This window comes from Juglans microcarpa x Juglans regia, chromosome 4D (assembly GCF_004785595.1).
Source record: "Juglans microcarpa x Juglans regia isolate MS1-56 chromosome 4D, Jm3101_v1.0, whole genome shotgun sequence".
Classification (NCBI taxonomy): domain Eukaryota; kingdom Viridiplantae; phylum Streptophyta; class Magnoliopsida; order Fagales; family Juglandaceae; genus Juglans; species Juglans microcarpa x Juglans regia.
This window is the reverse complement of record NC_054600.1, coordinates 2,763,930-2,791,378: the sequence shown is the minus strand read 5'-3', so window position 1 is coordinate 2,791,378 and position 27,449 is coordinate 2,763,930. Positions and strand designations below refer to the sequence as shown.

General features: G+C 36.7%; 1 protein-coding gene across 1 annotated transcript; it reads left to right on the top strand.

Annotated features, from left to right (window-relative positions):
- The first annotated feature begins 9,098 nt into the window (after positions 1-9,098).
- LOC121259588 (F-box/kelch-repeat protein At3g06240-like) lies at positions 9,099-9,980 on the top strand. The gene has a single exon (XM_041161221.1). The coding sequence runs from the start codon at positions 9,099-9,101 to the stop codon at positions 9,978-9,980; it is 882 nt and encodes a 293-aa protein (XP_041017155.1).
- The last annotated feature ends 17,469 nt before the right edge of the window (positions 9,981-27,449 follow it).

Sequence of the window (27,449 nt, the reverse complement as noted above, 5' to 3'; positions counted from 1 at the left end):
AAAAGCTTAAAAAAATTGATTTAAATGCAAACATGCCTTTCATTAATGTTGATAAACAAGCCGGCCTCATGCATAAGACTAGAAGCATGCGGTCAGTTAAGGGTATAAATTTAAATCGATAAATCGAAAAATCGGTCATCGAACCGGACTGATTTTCCGGTTTATCTCAATGGCTGACACCTAAAAATTTCCCAAATCCCATATAGACCATCGATCTTATCTCAATGAATTAAGAGTGTACGTATATATATAATATGGTATATATGCAAGAAATTAGAGTACTAGGTTGGGTAATTTTTCATATTTAATACGTCCAGTACTTCTCAACCAATAACAGATCTAACGGAATAGGTTTCCTTATTTACTACGCGTTTCCACAACTATTTTTTTGCTTTTTTTATTTATGCGAGACAATGACATGCATTTTCGCTTTCTTAATATTAGGTAGCGATCGAGGACATGTAAAATAATCCACATGCACTGAATGCAAACAGGTAAGCCTTTATAAAGGGCAAATTCTCATTTCCGGCCGTCCATGGGTGCAGGTTTCTCAGTGGGATTTTTATATGCAACTTCCTAACGCATACTACATATAGTTCTTTGCATATTATTAATCTAAAACAAATTAATACCACATTAATATCCCTTAGTTTTAATATTACAATTTACAGATGAGTGATGCATGTCTCCAGACTCTCTCTGGTGGATTGATAATAACGTAACATTTTATTGAAAGTTATTAGACTTCCTAATTATACAGTAGCTAGTACTGCATGCATTCCACATTCTGTAATAAAGTCGAGACAACGACATCATACACTTCGGTTTTTAATTGCATTATTTTGGTTCGTGGCATGCATGCATGCATGCATTTATCATCATGTCATTAATTGTACCTAGTACTACCAGCTGATCTACATGATGAACATGTAGTATTGTCTATATAGAGGGTGCGCCTCATGATATATATGGCCGAACACATCTGTCAGATTAATCTGTAGTGTGGCCGCAGCAAGGATATATAATGCATGCATGCATGCATGAGATGAGAGCTTCATTTCTTGCCGCTCCGATTTTGTTGCCAAATTAAGCCCATGGATCGTGAAGAATCTGCAGGGATAATTGCATATATGGGATCGATGATGATCATGATCATGAGAGCTAGACGTAGCTTTCTTTCACTATCCATGGATCTGGTCACATAACCGTGGGGGTAACTATCCTATCCAACCTTGGGACTGCCACGCATCCGTTTGGATAACTCGTGAGGTCTTATTCTATATATATATATATAAATGTATCTGGTTTGTGTTTATCATGTCTGGGTATCATGATCCTTACTAGAATTTGAATATCATGTCTGTTTTTGTCCAACTTCAACATCATTCAAAATAAGTCGGTGCGAAATGGGGAATGGACCTTTTTTCTCTGCCTATATAAAGCTAGCTAGCCTCATGCCTTCCGGCCATGATATCCATCGACTATCTAATTGCCTAGTACACCGTATCCATCAACTATCTTGCCTAGTACACCATATGCATCGACTAGCTTGCCTAGTATAGAAATATATTAAGAATTTTGTAATCGAGGAATGATGGAAGTGCGCACTTTGTTAGTGCTCTTGCTCTGCGTGTTAATTCTTGTTGGGGTCGGTCATGATCATCAGGTGATTGCTTATCCGCTTATGATTATATATTTTCAGTTATATTTTGTATGTCATGTGGTCGAGTGTTTGCTAATTATCTTATCATCATTTTGTGCAGCTGACAACTGATTCTAAACTCGTACAAACCATGAATCGAACTTGGCCTAGCCTGATCAACAAAATACAAAACGAAAAGCTTTGGAGGGCTCAATGGACTAAAAATTCAGGCACCTGCACCACCTACACTCAAGACAATTATTTTCGAGTGGCTTGTATTAGGGCCACCTTTCTTGGAAACATAACTGCAACCCTAGAAGCAGAAGGCCAGTTTACATTTTATTAATCACATTGCTTTCATTATTATTGGTTTATTGTTATAATTATTATTACTACTACAACAACTACTGATCATGCAGTACTAGCACTTATTCAATTTATTTATTTTTCTATTTCTAATCCAGGGATTGATCTTGGCGGGACTTCATTACTTATAATTTATTTTAGGAGGGCGATTGAGGCGCAGTTACATCTAATCCTCAACTTTGCCTGCCACAAGGATGGCAATGGGACTGCACAACTCCTTGAAATTCGATTTTGCCTAGACAAGGCTGGATTGAAAGTCGAAATGTTTAGGCAATCTCGCGTTTTAAATACCATGAACTATAATAACATATATGCTAGAATCCGTTTGGTTTACAAGCATGCCCTTTATGATATTAATTGGCAAACAATATTGGTGTTCCAATTGAAGTTGGGATAATAGACCCTTTTTACCTATATAATTGTATACATTTTGACTAATCAAGTATGTAGTAGTTTATAATTGAATAAATCATTTATGGGTGTGCAAAATCAATCAAACTCTTGCAAACCTCTTGCTCTGAAAATTGATGATACTGAGTGCGTGAAAATGAAAAAAATAAAATAAACGAAGTTGAGCCTCCATCTAGCTAGCTATCACCGACCGCACATAACAAAATGCAAAGTGCATCAAACAAGTTGCAAGTTTTAGCCATATTTACACATAGGTATATATGCCTCGGGAACCCTCGATTTATAAAGACAATTAATAACACTTAATGTGCAAGCTCCTTCAAATTGGGCAGAGATTTCATATATAGTCAACATGGGGAAGGGGCACCCGTAGTGGACACCCCTTCCCCGCCTTTCCCTTAGCCAGGGATTATAAAGTGGCTTTATTCCTTAATGGCTGGGCATTTAAACCCAGTTGAGATTTATAAATTGGAGGTTGTATATATAGCCCCTCTCCCTTAGTGTAACACACGAGGTTTGTAGCACAAGAAATATCTCTCTCAATGGATGTGTCTCTCTTGATGGAGCACTTTGGCTGTGGAGTTTGAGATTGATTCTCTAGTCTTACCACGTAACACACTTTACCATCGACGAAGATGTCGGACCAACAACAATCGTGGAAGACATCTGTAGAACAACCACACCCGATCTAAGATTTGTCGCTTGAGGTAAACACTTCTGCTATGTACCCCTGTTTAAGAATTTCTAACATCGGTATCCAAGCCTGCTTCGGTAGTTCCTGAGTTAGATTATGATCTACTCTCTGATTTGTTTTTACTGAAATATTTTTCGCATGTGATGAGAGAATTTTTTTTCTCTCTTGGTAACCATGGATGTCGGTGTTGGGCCGCACAAGACAGAAACTTCATGCGGAGAAGTAATGCGGACCATCAAACCTGAGGTGGTGCAATTGAGGTGTAGCTCGCACTAGATGCTATTGAACACAACGAAGTGCCGCGTTAATCTAAGAGAGCATGTAAAGGTGCTACGTACACCTCAGTGTGACATGCACTTGAAAGTGGTTGCTCCATAGTGCACCATCAACCTGAGGGGTTGCGGCACCAGGTGCTGATGCCGCAGACCAAGCGGGGGTAGTACACCTTGTTGCGACGGTGCGCACCAGACCCATGAGCCCGAGACGATGAATAATGCACTGGTGCAGAGCACCTAAGGTGCCTCGCAACGAGCTCGATCTGTTGCTCGCAGAGCTGTGGCACAGTGGCGATGCAGCAAACAAAGGTGCAACAAGCCCCTCACTACGGTTCAACCACCCCTACAGGCAGCAAAGCCGGACACAAGGCCGATGCGACAGTCTCTGCCGTACACAGAGTTGTACGTGTACTATGGCTACAGGTGGCGGGCAACCAATATCTTGGGCACCAAAGCGTGACGACAGCGCGCACTGGTATGCAGGTGCCGCACTGCCAACTGCCAGAACGTGGTGGTGCTAACAAGCTGAACCAGCATGAAGGGCGGAGCCCCACGGAGTGGCGCTGAAAGGGTGGCAACGGTTACATGCAATTATTATTTTTTGTCTCCACCGTTACATGTACAGTAACTGAAGAAGAAGAATAGTTTTTTTGTTTTTGGACTTAGTGCACACTCGTTGACTTCTTTGTCGTACCCTTAAAAATATATTATCAAAATTTATTTTTTTTATTTTATATATTAATTTTTACAATAAGTCATGTATCATATATCAAATTATCTATTTTTCTTTATATAATTTAAATATTATATTTTTTAATATCTTTTAAGAAAAATCTAGTTGTAAATGATTTTGCGCACTAATATACGTACCTATTCAATATGATTGGTCAGAAAGTAGATTTTATTGAAAACAGTGATAATTTGAATTTAGAATATGAAGGCAACAACATTAATACGCAGATTGGTACGCAAACTTGCTTGTATATAGCAAAACTCTTTTTTTTATTCATTTCAAATATTTTCTCTAATTACTAATAATATCCTCATATCTTTTGATATTTACAATATATTCTCATATACGATGTGATAATTATGTTTTATTTTAATTTAACTCAAATTTATAAAATAAACCAAAATTTAAATTTATAAAATTTGAAAGATAAGAGATTTCATCTACCCAAGAAAAAAGATGCTCGAAACACTACAAGAAAAACGGGTTTTTGTGACCATTTAATTGAGGCGAAAAGACTATTTGTGACCAAAACAGACTCATTTTGGCTGTAAATAGTTATTTCGCTAGAATTAACTGGCCACAAATAAGCAGTTTTCTTGTAGTGAAAATCCAAAATCTACCCTAACTATCAGACCATCCACAAATCTGTCCAAGAAAAAATCACTTGGAGAGGGAGAAGCTTGAGCTTAGGAATTTACCTCAAGAATTAGATGCTTGATTGATACTCATGTAGCAAACTCAATAATAATATTGAAATACATAATCTATTGGAGGGGTATTATGAGCTATTACCTTTAAATTTTACAAGAAGTTAGGTTTAACAAAAGCCATTGGAGTGCTCTTAGACAGGTTTCGGCCAATTTTTTTAATGACAAAATAAAGGTTTGGGTTTGGATCATCTAAGATCCTGTTTTAGGCTGAGATGGATTTGGGCCATTTTAAATCAGTTTTTTTGTCCTGCCCGTATCATATCCTTTTAATAAAAAAAAGGATTCAGGTAAACTGGGCCGTGAGCCCAGCAGGCAAAGGCCTGATCTGAAGTCAGGCGCCCAAGAGGGTGCATCGCAGCCGAGCAGGTCCGAGCCTGTTGTATTTTTTTCAAAACGGAAAGGTCTACTGGTGGTTTGAACATGGGCCAAGTAGATCAATGCAATGGCCTTAGCCATTGAACTACCCTCACAACTGTTTTGGTTGCTAAGGGTTTCTTTGAAAATATAACTGTTTTTAAATATTCTCTTAATTAACTGTTATTTACAAACTATATCACCATTATTCATAGATATTTGATATATTTTTAGTATCCAAAGAGCCCTAAATTTCTATTATTAACTTGTTCAGCAAATAGTTATGCCACATGAATATTCTTTTCCTGAAAATATTTTTGGCATGTTTGTCTAATATTCCATTATTTTGAACATGTACTTACTATTAATTTAGGCATTTTATTTATGCTCTAAGTTGCCTATATTGTTATTTTTTGTGAATAATGGAATATTATTGGGCTAAATGCCATTGCACGTGAGATTATTTTATCAATAATATTTGTTAGGCTAATTTTAGAAATTGATCTTCAAATTTTTTAGAATGTGATAAAGTACATGATCGATCAAGTAGCCTAAGTATGTATAGTCCATGCTTATGATGAGCCCAAATGGATTTCTTCAATCTATGAAGAAATTGTTTTTTGTATGTGACTAACTCGACAGATTGCTTATCCTAGTAGGAATATAGTTGACATTGATTTGGAATTATCTCCTATACGATATAAATTTGCGTAAAAATTAAGTTAGAAATTAATAATTTGACATTTTAGCTCAAGAGATTATTAAGAAGCTTAACGAATGCTCGATCTTGCAATGTGTGTTAATTATTTTTATTCTAACTTATAAGAATAATTTACTATAGTAGATTGAAGAATAAGAAAAGATTAAGTAAGAAATAAAGATATATCATTACTTAGCTACTAAAACTTCACAGACTACATTTATTGCACAAATCGTTTTTTTCTTTTAGCATTTTTAATGCAATATTGGTGAAGTCTATATGTAAATTGATTGACTTTGTAATATTATTTCTCAAATGGAAAAATGATACACTAAAATATGTTCTTGGGGCATAAGATGATGGGTGTGAGACTTTAGAAATTAAACATTTTTTCACTAATGAGATCCATCTCCTTTACTTAGCAGAGTTAATAAGAAAATGTAATATGAGCATTTTCTATATTAAATCCCTATATATGCACACTAATATTTCTAAGGACATAAATAAAAAATCGCCTCATCATATAAATGAGATACGAAAGAGAAAATTCTTTTTCTTAAAATTTTTTGGTAAAGTATTTTTTTCCGATTGCAATCGTATGAGTTATATGATGAGAGCAAATATTTTGCAATGTTATAACTTGCTGAGAGTGGAGTTATAAGTAAATTATAGTGCAAGACAATTGTTACAATATCACACTTGGGCTGATGTATTATGGGGTTGCAGCCTTAATGCTAAAATGTCATATGTAGATCAAGTTCATTCACCTTTTATTAAGGCCAAGTGATTGTGTGATTGTTTTGTACAAAGTGAATTCAATTAAGATGGAAATATGAAATATCTAAGGTTGAATATTTCTTGTTAAATCAAGAAAATTATTCTTATTTTTGGCCAAGGCCGAGGTCTTGTGGATTTTATTAATGCTTGATTTGTTGATGTAATGTTTTATCTTACATTACCTTAATATTAATATTTTTGAAATCTTCATAAAAGTTCATCGAAAACAGTCAAAGTAATTCACCAATTAGTGGGACGATACTTTTGCATGATGATATACCACTAGGTATAGTGGTTCTAAAAGATTTACTTAAATATAAGATTCTCATAATTAGCATTGCAGTAATATAACAATATTTTCTCGTCATTTAGAGACTAGAATGGAATATTTGTAATATGTGCTCTGCTAATAAACGTATTGAATTCACATAATAGGAGTCCCAAGATAGAATTCTAGATTCATGTCATTTATATGATCCAACATGTGGCTGTTGATGTTATCAACAAAAGAAAATTGGACTGCGTAGAAGTATAAACCCATCTCTTTCCACTAATTGAATTGACTTTAGATAAACATTTATCACAAATTTGTTGGAACTTTTATGGAATGAATTATATAGTTCACCCTCATAAGACGCAAAGTATTTTGAGCGCATGCTTGTTACTTGTACTATTTTGATACAAAAAAAGGTAGGGGTGATATTATGTGACACGAGTCGTTAATCTAATACGAACACAACATGATAATAACGGATTTGGGTTTGGTCTTAATGGGTTCGGGTCAAAACGGGTTGACCCGTTAAGACACGATTGCTTAACGGGTTGATAATGGGTCAACCTGTTTTGATCCGTTATAACCCGTTATGATCTGTTAAGAAAGTTAAAGTTACAATTATACCCTTAGACCTAAAAGTAAAACTATTGAGATTTTAATTTCGATATTTTTATTGTTTGGATTGTGATTTTAGACTTGTAGTTATTTTATATTTTTTATAGATATTGTGATTTTAACATTTATATAAAATTATGCTAAACTTAATCAGGTCAAATGGGTTAATTTCGAGTCTGTTCAATCCATTTACATAAACGGTGGATTTACATAAACGGGTTGAAACAGGTCTGGTCGAGTCGTGTTAACCTATTTCGTAGTATTCACTAATAGGTCAAAACGGATTGACACGACACGACCCGTTATATTAATGAGTCGTGTTAAGGTTTGAGATTTTGACACAATAAGCTTAACGGGTCATGTTTGAATTGACCCTAACACGATTTAACACCCCTAAAAAAAAGTATGAATGTTGCTAGTGGTATATATTTTCATGCGGCCTAAACCAACCATTTATTTTGCGAAGATATGAACCGAAAGCAATTCTAAGTATATCACTATATATATAATTGATCGTACGTATTTAATGATGCGCGCCATTGATCAATTAATCCTTTTGTTATGTTAAGAAATTGTAAAGAAAAAATGAATTAAGTAGGTCGTGCATGAGTGATACGTATCTTGAGCGAAATACTAGAGCATGTTAGGTACTGATTTTGTGTCTCATGCGCGCATCATGTGGTGATTAATATATAGCATTCATTTCTATATAATATTAATTACACTAACCTAAAAAATTTTCCGATTTGCTAATTAATTGTGGTGTTTCGGGTATGGGTAAAACAATATTATTAATTAATTAGAATCTCTCCGGAAAAGGTGATTACAATCTTTTCACAACACTCAAAATTAATCATCATTTTTTCTTTTTATATACAAGTCGGTCGATATCTCTACATAGAGAAAATTATTCACACGCCATCTAATTGCCAGCTATTATAAGAATGGCCAGCCATAAATGCAACTATATATAATTTCCAAATAAACGGCCCATCTGTATGCATGCATGATAATTACAACATATCCATTAAATGAGAGAAGATTTCGAGGGAAAGCCCTTATGAGCATAAACAACATTAACGTTGGGTGATTTTGCACATTTATTACGCCAACTTCTCATTTACTTTTCACACCTCTTGGCTTTATAATAAGAAGACGTAGATGCTCATGCTTCATATTGCGCAAACTAGTCCAGCTTGCAATCAAGTAAAGAAACCAAGCCCTTTCAAACAAAAAAAAAAAAAGTAAAGAAACCAGGCTGATGAACAACGACGACTTTCCAGACGACTTGTTGTTACAGATTCTGCTATGGCCCCGTTATTTCTTTATCGCGATTTAAATCCTAGTACGCCTTCATTTCAGATCAAACCTTCATCTATAAACACCTCCTCCACACTCAGTCCCCTTCCAACAGGAACAAGAATGCCCTTCTTCTCGTTAACCGGCTTGATAAAATCACCTCCAAACTTGTTGTCTCCACACTTTCTAACGAAACTCTCCAAGTATCCCTCGCGCAGGTACCGCTACCTTCACCATATTCTGGAATTATGGACAAGAAAGCACAGATGTATATCGTGGGCTCTTGTAATGGTCTCGTTTGTCTTCACGATAACTGTAGTTGGAATAATACTCTATTATGGAACCCTGCAACTAAAGAAACAAAGGTTGTCCCCATATCAAACATGCCTCGCCTTTCTGCCGACTATGATTTTGTCGTCCTTAACGGCATCGGGTTTGGTTTTGATGCCAAAACTCACGACTACAAGATAATCAAAAATTTCCGACTCTACGAACCCGACTCTTACTTAGAACCATACTTTCCGATAATCTGCATGTGCCATAGTGAGCTATATAGCTTAAGAACCGATTCTTGGAGACAAATTGACAGCGTCCCTTGTCACATTTGGGATTCTACTAGAGGTATGAGGACAAACCAGAATGGCATAGGTACTTGGTGGGCATCGGGTGATGATGATACAAATTGGCAAGGTATTTTGTCATTTGACATAACCAATGAGGTATTCCTAAAAACTCCATTGCCGGATGGTAGCGATATAGGGTATTCTAATGATAAATATCTAGAGTATTTCTTGTTGAATGAATTGGTTGCTTTGGGTATTTCTTGGAAAGTTATAGGCGAAGAGGGGTCGCAAATGTGGTGGGATATATGGTTGTTGCATGAATATGGGGTTACGGAGTCTTGGACAAAGTTGTTCAGGGTTGGTCCTCTTACTGGAGTTTTTCAACCATTAGAATATTGGAGGAATGATATTATATTCTGGGAAAAAGATGATGGACAACTCGCCTTGTATGACCCCTCTACCAAAGAGATGACGAATCTTCAAATTGATGGAGAATTACTCTCGTTGCAGATCATTCCTTACATGGAAAGCCTAGTTTCTATAAGGGGAGCAAATGATATAGTATGACTAACAGAACAATTGTGAAAAGCGTAGAATATGTTTAAAGCAAACGTAGTACGTACCGGAGATAAGAGTGAAGAGAGTTTTATGATTAAGGAATTAGCCTGAGCACAAGTGTTCTGCATGCACTTAAATCTTTCTTGTACATGATCTTCTTGTCTGCATGTGGTGTTTCGTTTCTGTCTATGCATTAATAGCATAATAGCATTAGTTGTATGACTGAATGAAAACTACGTACAAAGAATGTTTTTTCAAAACAGTATGGCAAATTCTTCTCAATAAATTAGCAAATGCCGTCTAATTAAATGTTTTGGAAAATATTTCTTTAAAATACAAACAATATAATAATCTATCATGTAGTACGTACCACCAATTGTGTTCTCTGTTAAATTGGGTTTAAATTTCTCAGCCTGGGCTGTGATAGAAGACTTCAACCCTATTCACTATTTATTTAACTAATGTTGTGAATGCTTACAGACTCCCAGAGTTCATCTCTAAATTAATTTGTTCAACAAAATAAAAACATTAGTGCATCTGACTAAATTAATTTGTTCTTTTATGTTATAAGGCGCATGCAACTCGGTGTCATTCAAGTGCATTAATGGGCCGAACCCACCTATAATCCGCATAATTATTATATTTTCTTACAGAACAATCATGTAGTGCTTTCACGTACACTATTATAAGATGTCATGTCAATTATATTTAGTGTGTAAATAAATAATTACAATTATATAACATGTTGCGATAGGATAGGAGTGCTACATCATACATACTAATCTCTAATCTAGGAGTAGGGGTGCCTAAATAACACCCCCTAAATGGGGGGCCGCAGTCCCTCCCTCGCATGCACAGGGGGCAATAGTTTGGGCCTCGACTCCGCCTCCAATCCAAATTGAACCCTTATGAAACCCTAATCAAACCTAATTAATATAACAAAAAAATTTACAAACACAATCAATAACATCCCTCGTAGCATCCAAAACACAATCTTCGTCTTAAGGCTTTTTACCCGAGTATACCTGGCCTGGGTTATGACCCGAACCGAAACTTGGATGAGACCAGTTTTGAAACCCGAAAATTCAGGTTGGGCTATACCTGATTTTTTTTTTTTTTTTTCAAAAGCCTATATGTTATTAAATTTTTTTCAAGAAAAAGAATAATGTTGAAAACCATTTTTTTTTTTTTTTATCTAAAAGTCTATATTTATTACGGTTTTTTCAAGAATTGAATAGTGGTTCTAAAAAGTTTACTAAAATATAAGATTCTCATAATTAGCATTGTAGTAATATAACAATATTTTCTCGTTATTTAGAGACTAAAATGGAATATTTGTAATATGTGCTCTACTAATAAACATATTGAATTCACATAGTATAAGTCTTAAGATAGAATTTTAGATTCATTTCACTTATATGATCCAACATGTGGTTGTTAATCATATCAACAAAAGAAAATTGGAGTGGATAGAAGTATAAATCAATCTCTTTCCACTAATTGAGCTAACTTTAGATAAACATTGATCGCAAATTTGCTGAAACTTTTATGGAATGAATTAAATAGTTGACTCTCATAAGACGCAAAGTATTTTGAGTGCATGCTTGTTACTTGTATTATTTTGGTAAAAAAAAAAAGTATGAATGCTGCTAATAGAACATATTTGTTATTCTAAGGGGTGTAATCACCAAACAGTGTACCCCTTGAAATGACACCCTCTAACATGGTGATAGTTTCCATGAGGGGTGGTGTTTAAGGAAGTGTCAATAGACAAAAATCAAAAGGTTGTGTGTGACTAGTAAAGTGTCAGTAGACACAACCTTTTGATTTAGTCAAAAGGTTGTGTCACTTCTTAAGGTTATGACCTTTGGGTTATCATTGGTTTATCAATGGTTGTGCCCTCTGCCAATAGGCTGTGTCACTTCTTAAGGTTGTGACCTTTGGGTTACCATTGGTTAACCAATGGATGTGCCCTTTTGCCAACCAGTGCATAATGGCCTATAAATAGGGATCATTGGTGTACAAATGAATGCACTCAATTTTTTTTTTATCACCAGCTTGTGGGACAAATACCCTCATGGGAGTGTCACCATATTGTCATAATTCCGCTTCCATTTGTTATTTATTTCTCTACAGTGGTATCAAGAGCCTGGTCATGACAAAGGGAATTTTTCCGCGTATTGTGAAGACAATAAATAGGCAAGTGCTTGGTTTGGTAACCACACTTGCATATTAAATCATCTTCGCTTGCTTGAAAATTCGAGAGAAAAACTTTTTCAGATCACTGTGGGGGGTCTAGAATACACTGGGAATCTTCAAAATCTTGTAAGTTGTTATTATTTTGAAGAAAATTATTGAAATATTTTTACACAAAGAAATAGTGCATTTTTCATCACCTACTGTAACTGTTCCGGGGGATCGTCGGAGTTTATCACCGCTGCTGGACTTCGTGGACCTCGGGAGCACATCGGAATCTTCAAAGTCGGTGACCATTTCGCCAGACGGAAGTGAAGATCCCAGTTTGTCTGTTTTGGAAAAGTCCAGCGCGAGGAAGAAGAATGTGGACGAAACGGTACCAACGGTAATATTTTTTCAAACTTATCCTGGTTAAACGACTTTGTCATTCAGCCAATAGAAGATAAAAAGGGCAAAAAGGACATTGTCGTTTTGCCCAATTCTGAAGGACGAATTTTGGAGCCAAGCCATCAAACCGAGCTAAGCCATCAAGCCGTTCTCTGAGCCAAGATTCAAGCCGTTCTCCGAGCCGAGCCGTTAACCAAACAGTTGACCGACCCGCCAACTTCCGATTTTCTCCTAAACCCGATTTGAACCCGCTGAACCGGTTTCTTTAGTTTCCTGAACCAGTTTGTGACAGATTTCTTCAATCGGGCCATTTGAGATCATTTCAAGCCCGATTTGGTCCGTTCAAAAGCCGTTGTGCTCCAAATTTCAAGCCAAAGCATTACAAAGCACCTGCTAGCTGAAATTATAGCTAGAAATTCTTTGAAAAAGGTAAAATATCAAGGAAAGTTCGTGGATATCCTCGATCAGGGCGTCACTTTCATTATTCTCCTTATATAAAATATAATAGGAGAATTTCTAGGCTACCACCTTGGCTTAAATCCAAAGGGTTATTATTACTATTAAGTTTGTAATAGTTTTAATTTTTTCACAGTTGAACTATTGTATTTAAATAGTACACATTTATTATTTCTATATTCTTCTTGTTGATTAATTTTTTAAGGTTTATTATTCATGGCACCGAAGAAAAGTATTGATCTCTCGGAGATAGAAAAATTGAATGAAAGAAATTTTCGGGCCTGGAAAAGGCATATAACTTTTATTCTAACCTACGAAAAGACCTTATACACATTAACAACACCAAAGCCATGTAAAGAAATTATAGAAAATTATGAAAGTGAAAATGGAAGCAGCGTTTCAAATATAGATAAATGGATAGTACATAATACATGGGCAAAAATTTTAATTTTACATTGCATAAGTGATCACATTATTCATTTATTTGAAGACTATGAAACTACTAAAGAAATTTTGGATGCAGTTGAAGCAAAATATGGTTTAAGGTCGGATACTTATATACAGTTATTATTCGATAAGTATAACCGGACTTGTATGAAAGAGAATGATGATATTGGTGATCATGTACTTCAAATGGAGTTAATTGTAAAAGAATTACATGATACCGGTCATCCTCTCATTGATAAAATACAAGTTACAACCATACTAAATAGTCTTCCTTCATCTTGGGATCACATTATTACTTCTTTAACACACAGTATAAATGAAGTAACAATCATATCGCTTCTATTACTGTTAGTACTTGAAAGAGAATGAATAAAGTGGTGAATCATCCAATTTATTGATGGCTCAGGACAAGCGTTCTACATAGAATAAGATGAAGCCAAAACAGTTTAAGAAAAAGAAATAGTTAAAAAGGAAACAGAATAAACCATTTTCTGAAAATTGTTTTAAGTATGGAAAGAATGGTCATTACAAATCACAATGTCCTAATAAAGGAAAAGCACAAGAAAGCAAGGAAATTGTGATGACAATCTCAGAAGTAATGTAAGTGGAACCAGCGATAGATTCATGGCGGGTTAACTCTATAGCAACAAGACATATATGCAGGAACAAAGATATATTTGTCAAACTTGAATATAAACAAACAGGAGAGCACAGAGTGTATATGGGCAACAATACATACTGCGATGTTTTGGGGCAAGATACATGTAAATCTAAAGTGAATGGTTCCATTATTTTACTTAGTGATGTTCTATATGTACCTAGTATTCATAGGAATTTAGTATCAGTGTCTGTACTAGATCAGAAAGGCTATACAGTTGAGTTTAAGTCTGGAACTGTTGTAATAAGTAAGGGCAATGTGTCAGTGAAAGGCGTGGAAGATCACAATATGTATGTACTGAATGTTGATATCAATAAATATATGTACTGAATGTTGATATCAATAAAGTACCTATTCCTAAGTATTTGATTTTGTCTGCAGATTGTGCATATTTATGGCATTTAAGATTAAGTCATATAAATAAAAATAAGATGATCAGAATGTGTAAAAGTGGATTAATACCACAAATAAACTCAGATAATTTTGATATATGTAAATCATGTATCAAAGGAAAAATGAGTAGTAAATCTTTTTCAAAAAGTTGAAAATCCATGGATTTACTAGAAATTATACATTATGATGTTTATGGACCTTTTAAAACAAAAACCCATAAAGGAATGGAGTACTTTATTACTTTCACTGATAACTATTCAAGATATGGGCATATCTACTTACTCAAGCATAAATCTGAGGCAATTGAGAAATTTAAAAAATTTAAATTAGAAGTAGAAACTCAGTTGGGTAGGCCCATTAAAAGTTTGAATAGTGATAGAGGAGGAGAATTTGAAGCTTTTGATAATTTCTGCAAATTGAATGGTATAAGACATTTATACCATGCCATATAAACCTCAACAAAATGGCATTGCAGAAATGAGAAATAGAACTCTATTGGATATGGTGCGATCGATGATGGCATATGCTGATCTACCAAAACGTTTTTGGGGTGAAGCATTATCGACTGCTATATATATATATATATATATACATATATATATGTTGAATAGAGTTGAAATTAAAGCGAAACCTCTTACACCTTACAAGTTATGGACGGGACATAAACCAGACTTAAGTAAACTCAAAGTGTGGGGTTGTAAGGTACAAGTGCTTATCCCAAGGCCACTAAAAGATAAAATGTAAAACTTGAAAATGCAGGTATATTGGGTATGTAGAAAATGGAAGTGAATACAGATTTTATCATTATGAAAGATGATTGATAGAAAGTAGGGATGTCGTTTTCTTGAAAAATACGAATCTTATTACTCATGTTGATCAGATAGATTTATTAAATAATTTAAAGAATTAACAGATCTCCACAGAGTCTGACAATGAAAATTTTGATATTATTCAAATCTAGAATAATAAAATAAAAGAAAGTCAGATGAAAATCAATCTTTAGGTATTGATGTTGGAGACAGTGGGAGTAAAAGATCCAAAAGACCATCAATATTATTTCAAGATCATTATGCACTAAATAACAGTTTGAAAAATTTAGATAATGATCATGACAATTTTTCTGAGGCAGCCAATAGTATTGATTCAGATAAATGGCTTGAGGCCATGAAAGATGAAATAGAATCAATAAACAAAAACAATGTTTGGGAGTTAACAGATCTTCCAAAAGATAGAAAAACTATTGGCTGTAAATGGGTTCTCAGAAGAAAATTTAAAATTGATGGTAGTTTGGAAAGGTACAAAGCAAGGTTAGTGATCAAGGGATATACTCAACAACCAGGTGTAGACTTTGTGGATACATATTCGCCCATGGCGAAGTTCACATCCGTAAGGATCATCATGTCCATTGTTACTAGGATGAATTTAGAATTACTTTAATTAGATGTAAAAACAATTTTTCTTAATGGTGAATTAAAAGAAGATATCTTTATGATTCAACCAGAAGGATTCCAAATTAAAGAACAGGAAGAGAAAGTCTACAGGTTGAGGAAGTCATTGTATGAACTTAAGCAATCTTCAAGACAGTGGTACTTAAAATTTCACCAAACCATTTTGGAAATGGGATATGAAATGAGTCCACTAGATCACTGTGTATACATATAGAAAAATGATAATAAATTAACATTATTATCATTGTATGTTGATTATATATTACTGGCAGGTAATTGTCTAGATATGATACATGAAACAAATGAATTCTTGAAATCTAAATTTGAAATGAAAGACATGGGTGAAGCCGCCTATGTTCTTGGTATAAGAATTTTTAGAGATAGAAATTCAAATCTATTGTATTTAGATCAAGAAAAATATCTAGAAAAAGTGCTTAAAAGATTTGGTATGGAAAATTGTAAATTGTAAATCTTTAAGTACGCTTGTTTGCAAAACTCATACTTTAAATAAAAATATGTGCCCAAAAGATGATGAGGAAATAAGTGAAATGCTTAAAGTTCTCTATGCTCAAGCTGTGGGAAGCCTCATGTATGCAATGACAAGTACCAGACTAGATATTTGTCATGCAATAGGATTAGTAAGTAGATTTCAATCTAATCCAGGTAAAGAACATTAGCAAACAGTGAAGCGTATATTAAGATATTTACAAGGTACCATAAATTTGAAATTGCGCTTTGGAAATAGTGATCTAGAATTAATCGACTATAGTGATGTTGATTTTGGAAGTGATATAGATGATAGAAAATCTATAACTGGATATATATTTCTATTTGGTGGAACATCAGTTTCTTGGTTAAGTAAGAAACAGGGCTGTGTTGCTAAGTCTACTATAGAAGCATAGTATATTCCTTGTAGTACTGAAGTGAGTAATGCGGTTGGATAAAACGCTTTGTTGAAAGCTTGAATTTGGCTACATCCACAGAATCAATCAATATGTTTTATGATAATCAGTCTACCATTTCTTTGATAAAAAGTGGAACACAAAGTTTCAAGGGAAAATACATTGATGTGCATTATCACTATATTTTAGATATAGTAGAAAGAGGTGAAATCAAGGTTAATTTTATTTCCTCGACCGAGATGGTAGCAGATTCAATGACCAAAGGTTTATCTCTGGAGAAATTCAGAGAACATGTGACTAGAATGGAATTGAGAGAAACCTAGGTGAAGCAAACTCATGATCGACATGCATAACTCAGCAAATTTTGGATACGCCTAAAAAATTGGAGTTATGGTGATACTCAAATGAAAATTTTGGTCATTTGTAAAGTCACTGATAAGGTGATTAATGAAAGACTTAGGGAAGTAAGTACTTAACGAAAATTCAATGTCATTCACTAAAGTTTTAGTAAAATGTGATTTGATTACCCAAGTAAACGGTTAATCATTTGCAAAGTTGTTGATAAGATGATTATGGAAAACCTCAGGAATAGCCTCTAGAGGAAGTACTTAATGAAAATTCAATACAGGTCAATACATGTGTTATGTATTCGGCTCAAGTCGTCAATTGTGACAAGGAAATGAATAATTGATTCAATCACGAGATATGAATTATTGATCCAGTCACGGAGAATTGATGTCGTTCACTAAATTTTTCTTTTTAGTGAAATGAAGTCACCCCTGATATGTGATCAATGGGAGCACATATGGTAAAGGCTGCGATCAGATAAGGTAATGACAAAAACGTGTGCACGTAGAGGCTTGTTATGCTCTGACGCCGATCTGCAAGAATAGTAGATGAGAGTTGAGTAATGGAAAGCTTATATTGGTACCAAGGTAAAATACTCAACTGGATCATCACCGTTTTGTGTGATCAAGTGGGAGATGTTATTCTAAGGGGTGTGATCACCAAACGGTGTACCCCTTGGAATGACACTCTAACATGGTGATGGTTCCCATGAAGGGTGATGTTTAAGGAAGTGTCAATAGACACAACATTTTGATTTAATCAAAAGGTTGTGTCACTTCTTAAGTTTGTGACCTTTGGGTTTACCAATGGTTGTGCCATTTGTCAATAGGTTGTGTCACTTCTTAAGATTGTGCCATTTGGATTACCATTAGTTTACCAATGGTTGTACTATTTGTCAATAGGTTGTGTCACTTCTTAAGGTTGTGACATTTGGGTTACTATTGATTAACTAATGGATGTGCCCTTTTGCCAACCAGTGCATAATGACCTATAAATAGGGGTCATTGGTGTACAAATAAATGCATTCAATTCCATTTGTTCATCACCTACTTGTGGGACAAATACCCTCATGAAAGTGTCACCATATTGTCATAATTTTGCTTTCATTTGTTCTTTGTTTCTCAACAATATTTTCACGCGATCTAAATCAACCATTTATTCTGGTAAGATACCAACCTTGAAGATGGAAGCGATTCCATGTATATCACTATATATATAATTGATCGTAAATTAATCATTTTTTTTATATTAAGAAACTGTACAGAAAAAATGAATTAAGTAGGTCAGGCATGAGTAATACGTATCTTGAGGGAAATACTGGAGCATGTTAAGTACTGATTTTGTGTCTCATGCGCGCATCATGTGGTGATTAATATATAGCATTCATTTCTATATATATAATATTAATTACAATACCCTAAAAGTATTTCCGATTTGCTAATTAATTGTGGTGTTTCGGGTATGGGTAAAACAATATTATTAATTAATTAGAATCTCTCCCAAAAAGTTAATTACAATCTTTTCACAACACTCAAAATTAATCACCATTTTTCCTTTTTATATACAAGTCGATCGATATCTCTCAATAGAGAAAAATTTTCACACGCCATCTAATTGCCAGCTATTATAAGAATGGCCAGCCATAAATGCAACTATATATAATTTCCAAATAAACGGCGCCCATCTGTATGCATGCATGATAATTACAACATATCCATTAAATGAGAGAAGATTTCGAGGGAAAGCCCTTATGAGCATAAACAACATTAACGTTGGGTGATTTTGCACATTTATTACGCCAACTTCTCATTTACTTTTCACACCTCTTGGCTTTATAATAAGAAGACGTAGATGCTCATGCTTCATATTGCGCAAACTAGTCCAGCTTGCAATCAAGTAAAGAAACCAAGCCCTTTCAAACAAAAAAAAAAAAGTAAAGAAACCAGGCTGACGAACAACGACGACTTTCCAGACGACTTCTTGTTACAGATTCTGCTATGGCTGCCCGTTATTTCTTTATCGCGATTTAAGTGCGTCTGCAAATCCTGGTACGCCTTCATTTCAGATCAAACCTTCATCTATAAACACCTCCTCCACACTCAATCCCCTTCCAACAGGAACAATAATGCCCTTCTTCTCGTTAACCGGCGTGATAAAATCACCTCCAAACTTGTCGTCTCCACACTTTCTAACGAAACTCTCCAAGTATCCCTCGCGCAGGTACCGCTACCTTCACCATATTCTGGAATTATGGACAAGAAAGACAGATGTATATGTTGTGAAATACTATGCAAAGCACACACACCAACGATGGCAAATAAAGTAAAAGCAACACAATCAAGAACACGACACATTATATACGTGGTTCGACAAATTGCCTACGTCCACAGGAGCTGCAGAAATCTTATTAACCAGAGGAGATTACAATCACTCAATCTCAACTCACACTCTCTAGGGCTTTTTGCTCTCTCACACAATATGCACTCACTAGACAATTGTTCTCTCTCTAAATATGCTTGAGACCGTCCATCACAAGTCTAATATGATGAATATATAGTGAGTGGCGCTGGAAACCTAATCTGGCAAAATCTGCGTACTTCGCTCGAGCTGAGTATCGAGCGCGACTCGAGCGAATAGCCAATTGAACATTGGCTAGAGCGGAGTGTCAAGCGAACACTAGGGTTTGTGTCTCGCTCGAGCGGAGTGTCGAGCGAGACTCGAGCGAACCTCTCTGACTTGCCTTCGCTCGAGCGGTCTGTCGAGCGATGTCGAGCGAACCTCTCTGACTTGCCTTCGCTCGAGCAGTCTGTCGAGCGAAGTCGAGCGAACTTGGCTCGAGCCAACTGTCGAGCCAACTTTCAGCAAACACTTTTTCAGCTCCAAACCAGTCTCCACATATACCCCAACAATCTCCCACTTGGAGACTGTGTCTCCACATGCCAGCCATTGTTTCCAGCCAAGCTCTATTATCTCTGTAGCTCAAAGCTCCCGTCTTCAAGCTAGAAAACGCCCTGAAGTCAAGCCCGACTTCAGTCTTCCACATACATCACCCTTAGGGCGACTCACAACTCCCACTGCACCAGGAGTATCCGGTCTCGAACCGATCTTGACAACCTTAGCCAACTTTCCCAGACTTTCATGAGGAACGACAAAGCTGACTCCCTTTGGCTTCCTCACATGTTTCGCGCGATCAAGCCTGCCTTTTTGCACTCTTGTATTTCCCTGCACATCATTGGATCCTGATGTCAAATACAAAGAATTAGATCTCTTACTATGCGCTAAGACCAACGCACCCTTAGTGATCTTCCAAGCTTCTCCAGAGAACGCTACTGCAAAACCGTTGTCATCAAGCTGTCCCACAGAGATCAGGTTTTTCTTCAGATTTGGAACATGTCTGACTTGTTGTAAAGTCCACACGCTCCTGTTTGGAAGTGTGATATGCACATCACCCACTCCCACTACATCCAATGCCTCTCCATCAGCCGCATACATCTTGCCAAAATCACCATCAACATAATTCTGCATGATTTCTCGATGTGAAGTGCTATGGAACGAAGAGCCTGAATCCAACACCCAATCATCAATCGGACTGTGTACTGCAAGAAGTAAGGCATCATGAATTTTTTCTGCCACTACATTCACAGCATCATTAAAACTTTCTTGATTCTTGCAGTTTCTCTCGAGGTGGCCCGACTTGCCACAACTCCAGCACGTGATCTGCTGCCCAGATCTCATCTTGCTATTTCCCCTACTCTTGGAGCTTGACTTGCCATGTCCTCTGCCTCTATTGTCAACAATCAGGGCAGATCCTGAACCCGAGGACTCACCAAAGTCTCTCCTACGTACTTCTTCAGCAAGCACCATGTCACGTATGTCATCGTAGTTCAGTTTTGCCTTGCCGGCTGAACTACTCACAGCCATCCTCATGGCCTCCCAACTATTTGGCAGCGATGCCAACAGAATCAATGCTCTGATCTCATCATCAAACTCAATCTCTACAGAAGACAGTGGATTTGTGATCGTATTGAATTCATTCAAGTGTTGGGCTACAGACATACCTTCAAACATCTTCAGATTGAACAATTTCTTCATCAAGTGCACCTTATTGTTCACAGACGGTTTTTCATACATACCTAACAAAGTCGTCATGAGATCCACCGTGGTTCTCTCCTTACTAACATTGTGTGCCACTGTTCTGGACAAGGTCAGCCGAACAAGACCTAGCACCTGTCAATCTAACAGGGTCTACTCAGCATCAGTCATGCTCTCCGGCTTCTTTCCCAACAGTGGAAGGTGGAGCCTCTTCCCATAAAGATAATCCTCAATCTGCATCTTCCAGTATCCAAAATCAGTGTCGTCAAACTTCTCAATCCCGGGTGCGTTCACTTTATCTCCAGCCATCATTCTCCTTCAGATCCAACCTTGGCTCTCTGATACCAGTTGTTGTGAAATACTATGCAAAGCACACACACCAACGATGGCAAATAAAGTAAAAGCAACACAATCAAGAACACGACACACAATATACGTGGTTCGGCAAATTGCCTACGTCCACAAGAGCTGCAGAAATCTTATTAACTAGAGGAGATTACAATCACTCAATCTCAACTCACACTCTCTAGGGCTTTTTGCTCTCTCACACAATATGCACTCACTAGACAATTGTTCTCTCTAAATATGCTTGAGACCGTCCATCACAAGTCTAATATGATGAATATATAGTGAGTGGCGCTGGAAAGCTAATCTGGCAAAATCTGCGTACTTCGCTCGAGCGGAGTGTCGAGCGCGACTCGAGCGAACAGCCAAATGAACATTGGCTCGAGCGGAGTGTCAAGCGAATACTAGGGTTTGTGTCTCGCTCGAGCGGAGTGTCGAGCGAGACTCGAGCGAACCTCTCTGACTTGCCTTCGCTCGAGCGGTCTGTCGAGCGATGTCGAGCGAACCTCTCTGACTTGCCTTCGCTCGAGCAGTCTGTCGAGCGAACTTGGCTCGAGCCAACTCTCGAGCCAACTTTCAGCAAACACTTTTTCAGCTCCAAACCAGTCTCCACATATACCCCAACAGTATATCGTGGGCTCTTGTAATGGTCTCGTTTGTCTTCACGATAACAGCAATTGGAATAATACTCTAATATGGAACCCTGCAACTAAAAAAACAAAGGTTGTCCCCATATCTAACATGTCCCGCCTTTCTTCCAATTATGATTTTGTCGTCCTTAACGGCATCGGGTTTGGTTTTGATGCCAAAACTCACGACTACAAGATAATCAAGAATTTCCAACTTTACGAACCTGACTCTTACTTAGAACAATACTTTCCGATAATCTGCATGTACCATAGTGAGGTATATAGCTTAAGAACCAATTCTTGGAGACAAATTGACAGCGTCCCTTGTCATATTTGGGATTCTACTAGAGGTATGAGGACAAACCAGAATGGGATAGGTACTTGGTGGGCATCGGGTGATGATGATACAAATTGGCAAGGTATTTTGTCATTTGACATAACCAATGAGGTATTCCTAAAAACTCCACTGCCATATGGTAGCGATATAGGGTATCCTAATGATAAATATCTAGAACATTTCTTGTTGAATGAATTGGTTGCTTTGGGTATTTCTTGGAAAGTTATAGTCGAAGAAGGGTCGCAAATGTGGTGGGATATATGGTTGTTGCATGAATATGGGGTTACGGAGTCTTGGACAAAGCTGTTCAAGGGGTTGGCCCTCTTACTGGAGTTTTTCGACCATTAGAATATTGGAGGAATGACATTATATTCTGGGAAAAAGATGACGAATCTTCAAATTCATGGAGAATTACTCTCGTTGCAGATCATTCCTTACATGGAAAGCCTAGTTTCTATAAGCGGAGCAAATGATATAGTATGAATAACAGAACAATTGTGAAAAGCGTTAGAATATGTTTAAAGCAAACGTAGTACGTACCGGAGATAAGAGTGAAGAGAACTTTATGATTAAGGAATTAGCCTGAGCACAAGGGTTCTGCATGCACTTAAATCTTTCTTTTACATAATCTTCTTGTCTGCATGTGGTGTTTCTGTCTATGCATTAATATCAAAATAGCATTAGTTGTATGACTGAATGAAAACTACGTACAGAGAATGCTTTTCAAAACAGTATGGCAAATTCTTCTCAATAAATTAGCAAATGCCGTCTTAAATGTTTTGGAAAAAATTTCTTTAAAATACAAACAATATAATAATCTATCATGTAGTACGTACCACCAATTACGGCCTCTATCACACCCTGTGTTCTAGATACTGAAACCAACACAACCTTGTATTGTCTTCTCTGTTAAATTGGGTTTAAATTTCTCAGCCTGGGCTGTGATAGAAGACTTCAACCCTATTCACTATTTATTTAACTAATGTTGTGAATGCTTACAGACTCACAGAGTTCATCTCTAATAAAATAAAAAGATTAATTAACCTGAAAGAGTTACAACATAACAACTAAGTGAACTATTTTTTGAGTTTTGGGAATGGAGTGAAAAAGAGTTGAATAAAAAATATTATAAAATTAAAATATTGTTAGAATATAGTCTTATAATATTATTTTTGTTTGGAGATTTAAAAAGTCGAATTGTTTTTTTTATTTTTTGTTTAAAAGTTTGGGAAAGTTATAATGATTAGTTTGAAAAAGTTGAAATGATTAGTTTGAAAATGTTTGTATTTGAATTATGTTTGAGAATGAGATGAGATGAGTTAAGAATATTGAGATGAGATTTATTTCCAAACAACCCCTTAAGATCATAAAAAAAAATAGCAAATAAGAAGCTAAGATAAAATGAAACTGGAATGGAACCGATTTTGACCCGTTTTGACAAGCAAAAAGCTTAAACAAATTACATCTTTATAGAACAAATCTATTCTAGACAAAGAACTTGGTCGTTACAACATAACAACAGGGCAAACAATTTCACCAACTTAAGATCATCAAAAAATAGCAAATAAGAAGCTAAGATAACATATTAATTATATAGGTCAAAGAAATTGACAGGAGAATGATCTCTAAAAAGTTTACATCTGCATGCAATCTTATGGTATTCCCCTGTCAATTGCTCCTACCTCAGACTCTTTTGGTTCATAGAATGCTCATACATTACCCAATAATAAGGCTGCACACAACATACGTATATATATTAGAGGGGGCATTAGGAAACTGAATCAAATTCCTTTATATATGTATATATATGTTAGAGGCATATGTGCACAACCTAAAGATTCCTTATGCAAGTTATAGGTAAAACGATGACCCATTCTACTATGAACAGGTAGAGTAAAAGGGTATAGCATGTCAACAGCAAACCAAAACATAAGTGTACACAATCAAAGAAGCACATATGTTTTCAAGCCTCATGCAGAGCAGGGGCATCATCACCAATGCCCCACACATCACCTATATATGTACTGGAGCAGAGCATGATTGATTTGATTGCACAAGCAAAATCTAGTCTTCAAAAACAAAGCATCACCTTTCCACTAGTAGATGAGTTTCCCTTAATTAATGCAACTCTAACTTCCCTCACTTCCCCACATACTCAGACCTATATAATATAATATTTACTCATTACATAATTGCTATCCCTTGCAGCATTACTCTTGCTTTATCTAGTGATCTCACTTCATAGTTACATACAAGCTGAAATACATAAGTAAATTTATCTTTAAGCAAAAAGCTATTGAAAAAATAGACAACTGACCAAACTCTTCTTACCTGAATGCATGCAGGTTCTTCTTGGTGACAAATTCCGTAGCATGTATGCAGCAGGATCTTTGGTATACTCTATGGCAGCCTGAAGCTTCAAACACAATGCAGCTTTGGTTCTAAGCAATGGCTCTTCCCTATTGCTATAATATGAAAAAGTCCTAAAATGCATAGTATTGTTACAAAATGAAAATGTCATAATATACCAGATACATAAGTCATAATAAGCTAACAATATATATATCCTGGAAATCCAAATTCACACTCATATAACAATTTAAATATATATATATATATATATAATCGTGCTACCATGTTCACCAACTCAAACATCATCAAAGTAACAACAAATAAGAAATCTAAATAACACATTAATTACACAAATTGAAGACCATGATAGGAGAATGGTCTTCTACTTATCAGAAAAAAGAAAGATCTTCTAAAAAATCTGAAGCTGCCTGTGATCTTGAAGGACTATATATTCCCCTATCGATTGGTCATGCCTTAACCTTAAACAAATGAGCTTATCACAATGAAGAAGTAAGCAACCTTGAACAAATCAACTATGCAAATGGAAAAAATCTATGATGCTGGTAAAAATCTTAACAAGAATATGACAAGCGAAAGGAATGATGTTTGGTCATCAAAATTTCACTAGTTGATATATATCTCATTGTTCCCTTTGCCTAAACAATTGCAAACTCAATTTCAGAAACCATAAAAGCAGCATATAAGATAGATAAGTTCAATACAAAACATAACAAAACAATATAAAGCCACAAAGAGTTGGAGACTACCAATTTTTACATATATATTTCTTTGTGGATATTTTTTTAATTTCACATACAGAGAGAAAAAACCCTACGGAGAGAGAAGACTCACCGCCACCCTTCACCCACCCAAGACGGGTGAGTGACACCTCACCACGGGCACGAACAAGGCCGACGGGCCCCGATGACTTCGCTAAGGGCCGTCCGGCGTAGGTCCTAGCTCCGACGACCTGGTTTTTTGCTAGATTTCTCTCTCTGTCTTTCTCGGAGGCGACATCGATCGTTGAACCTGTCCATCTGCCACGGCCACCGCCACAGACTTGACCGACGGGCTCCGACGACTCCTTTGAGGGCCCTCCGACGTCAGTCCCCCTCTGGCGACCGAGATTTTGAGCTGCATTTTCATCAGCACAGATCTGGTTTCTGATCTGCTTTTTATTCGTATAATCCCTGAGATGACGAAGCAAGATTATCCAAGTTGACGATCTTGTGACTAGGGATTAGACGATGACGACGCGCAACATGGATTCGTCTCAGATGGAAGGTGAAAGGTGGTTGATGGTGGAATAAAAAACTTTCATTTTTACGAAAGAGGGAGGAAATAGCTTTCGCATCTTTGAACGTAGTAAAAGGATGGCTAAGATCATGTGTCCAGGTGGGACGACAGCTTCGTGAGTGGCTAAGGGGATAGAGGATTGTTTAGAACTCAACTGTCATGAAGTATTCTTGAGGGAGCTAAGGATAGGTAATGAAGTTTTCATCATTCAACATCACATTAACGCAAGGGGCAGCTTTCTGCAACTCTCAGAATTCCGAAATGGAAGGAGGAAAGGTTTGTTGGTGATTCCAGAATGTGCAAATGGCATTGGATGGAAAGGTTTTCTGCAATCCATTCGAAGCGTTACTGTGTCCAAAGCCGTTATAATGAAGCATGCAAACATAGGAGAGTTTGTTGATGGAAAGATAGTGGGAAGGCCTTCCTTGGTCAAAGGTGCCTCATACGCTTCGGTGTTGAGGTCGCTGGCAGGTAGTCCAGCCGAGAATAGCTCTGCGACTGATGGAAAGAGTAAGACACTTGTAAGAGACAGACTGTCAAGTGACATTAGGAGAAGTGGAGGGGCTCTTGTGGGCTGTCAAAACTCAATTGACGAGAGTTATGGAGTGTGTGAGTGATCTCATGATTAAAGTCGATAAGGGGCTGGACCTAGTTGTGGGTTTGGGTGGTGGGTTGAAAACGGACAAGGGGGGCGAGGGGAAGATCCTACGGGTTTGAAGGCCTCAAGTGCGCCGGCAAAGGGCATTTCGACGCCGTCACAAATAGGGTCGTTGGACACCGGCATCACTGTTCATGCCAGTGTCACTCAGGACATCAGTAGCTTGTCGTCTGACTGCCCTCAATCACCAGTTGCTAATGGGGTTGGTACTTTTTTTCCAAGGTTCACTTTCAATTGAAGATGGGGGTCCTTCCAGGGTTCTTGAGTACTTTGGAAGAAATTGACGAGCCTCTTTTAGAAGATGAAAATGGGGTAACAAAATGTAGTGTTTCCCCTACCTGTTCTATGCTTCCTGAGGGAGCAGTAGGGTCTGACAAAGTGGCACAAAAAGAATTGTCAGGGGGTGGAGCACATACAAGCAATGTCCTCGTCGATAGAGAGGAGGAACCTTTAATGGTGACAGCAACCATATAGCTGTTAAGGAGGTTCGGGATTTGAATGTAGGATATGGCAGGGAGAAAATTATGGATTTGT

What these genes read in the sequence shown, in the direction of transcription:
- LOC121259588 (XM_041161221.1), top strand. Translation starts at nt 9,099, where the DNA reads ATGGACAAGAAAGCACAGATGTATATCGTGGGCTCTTGTAATGGTCTC.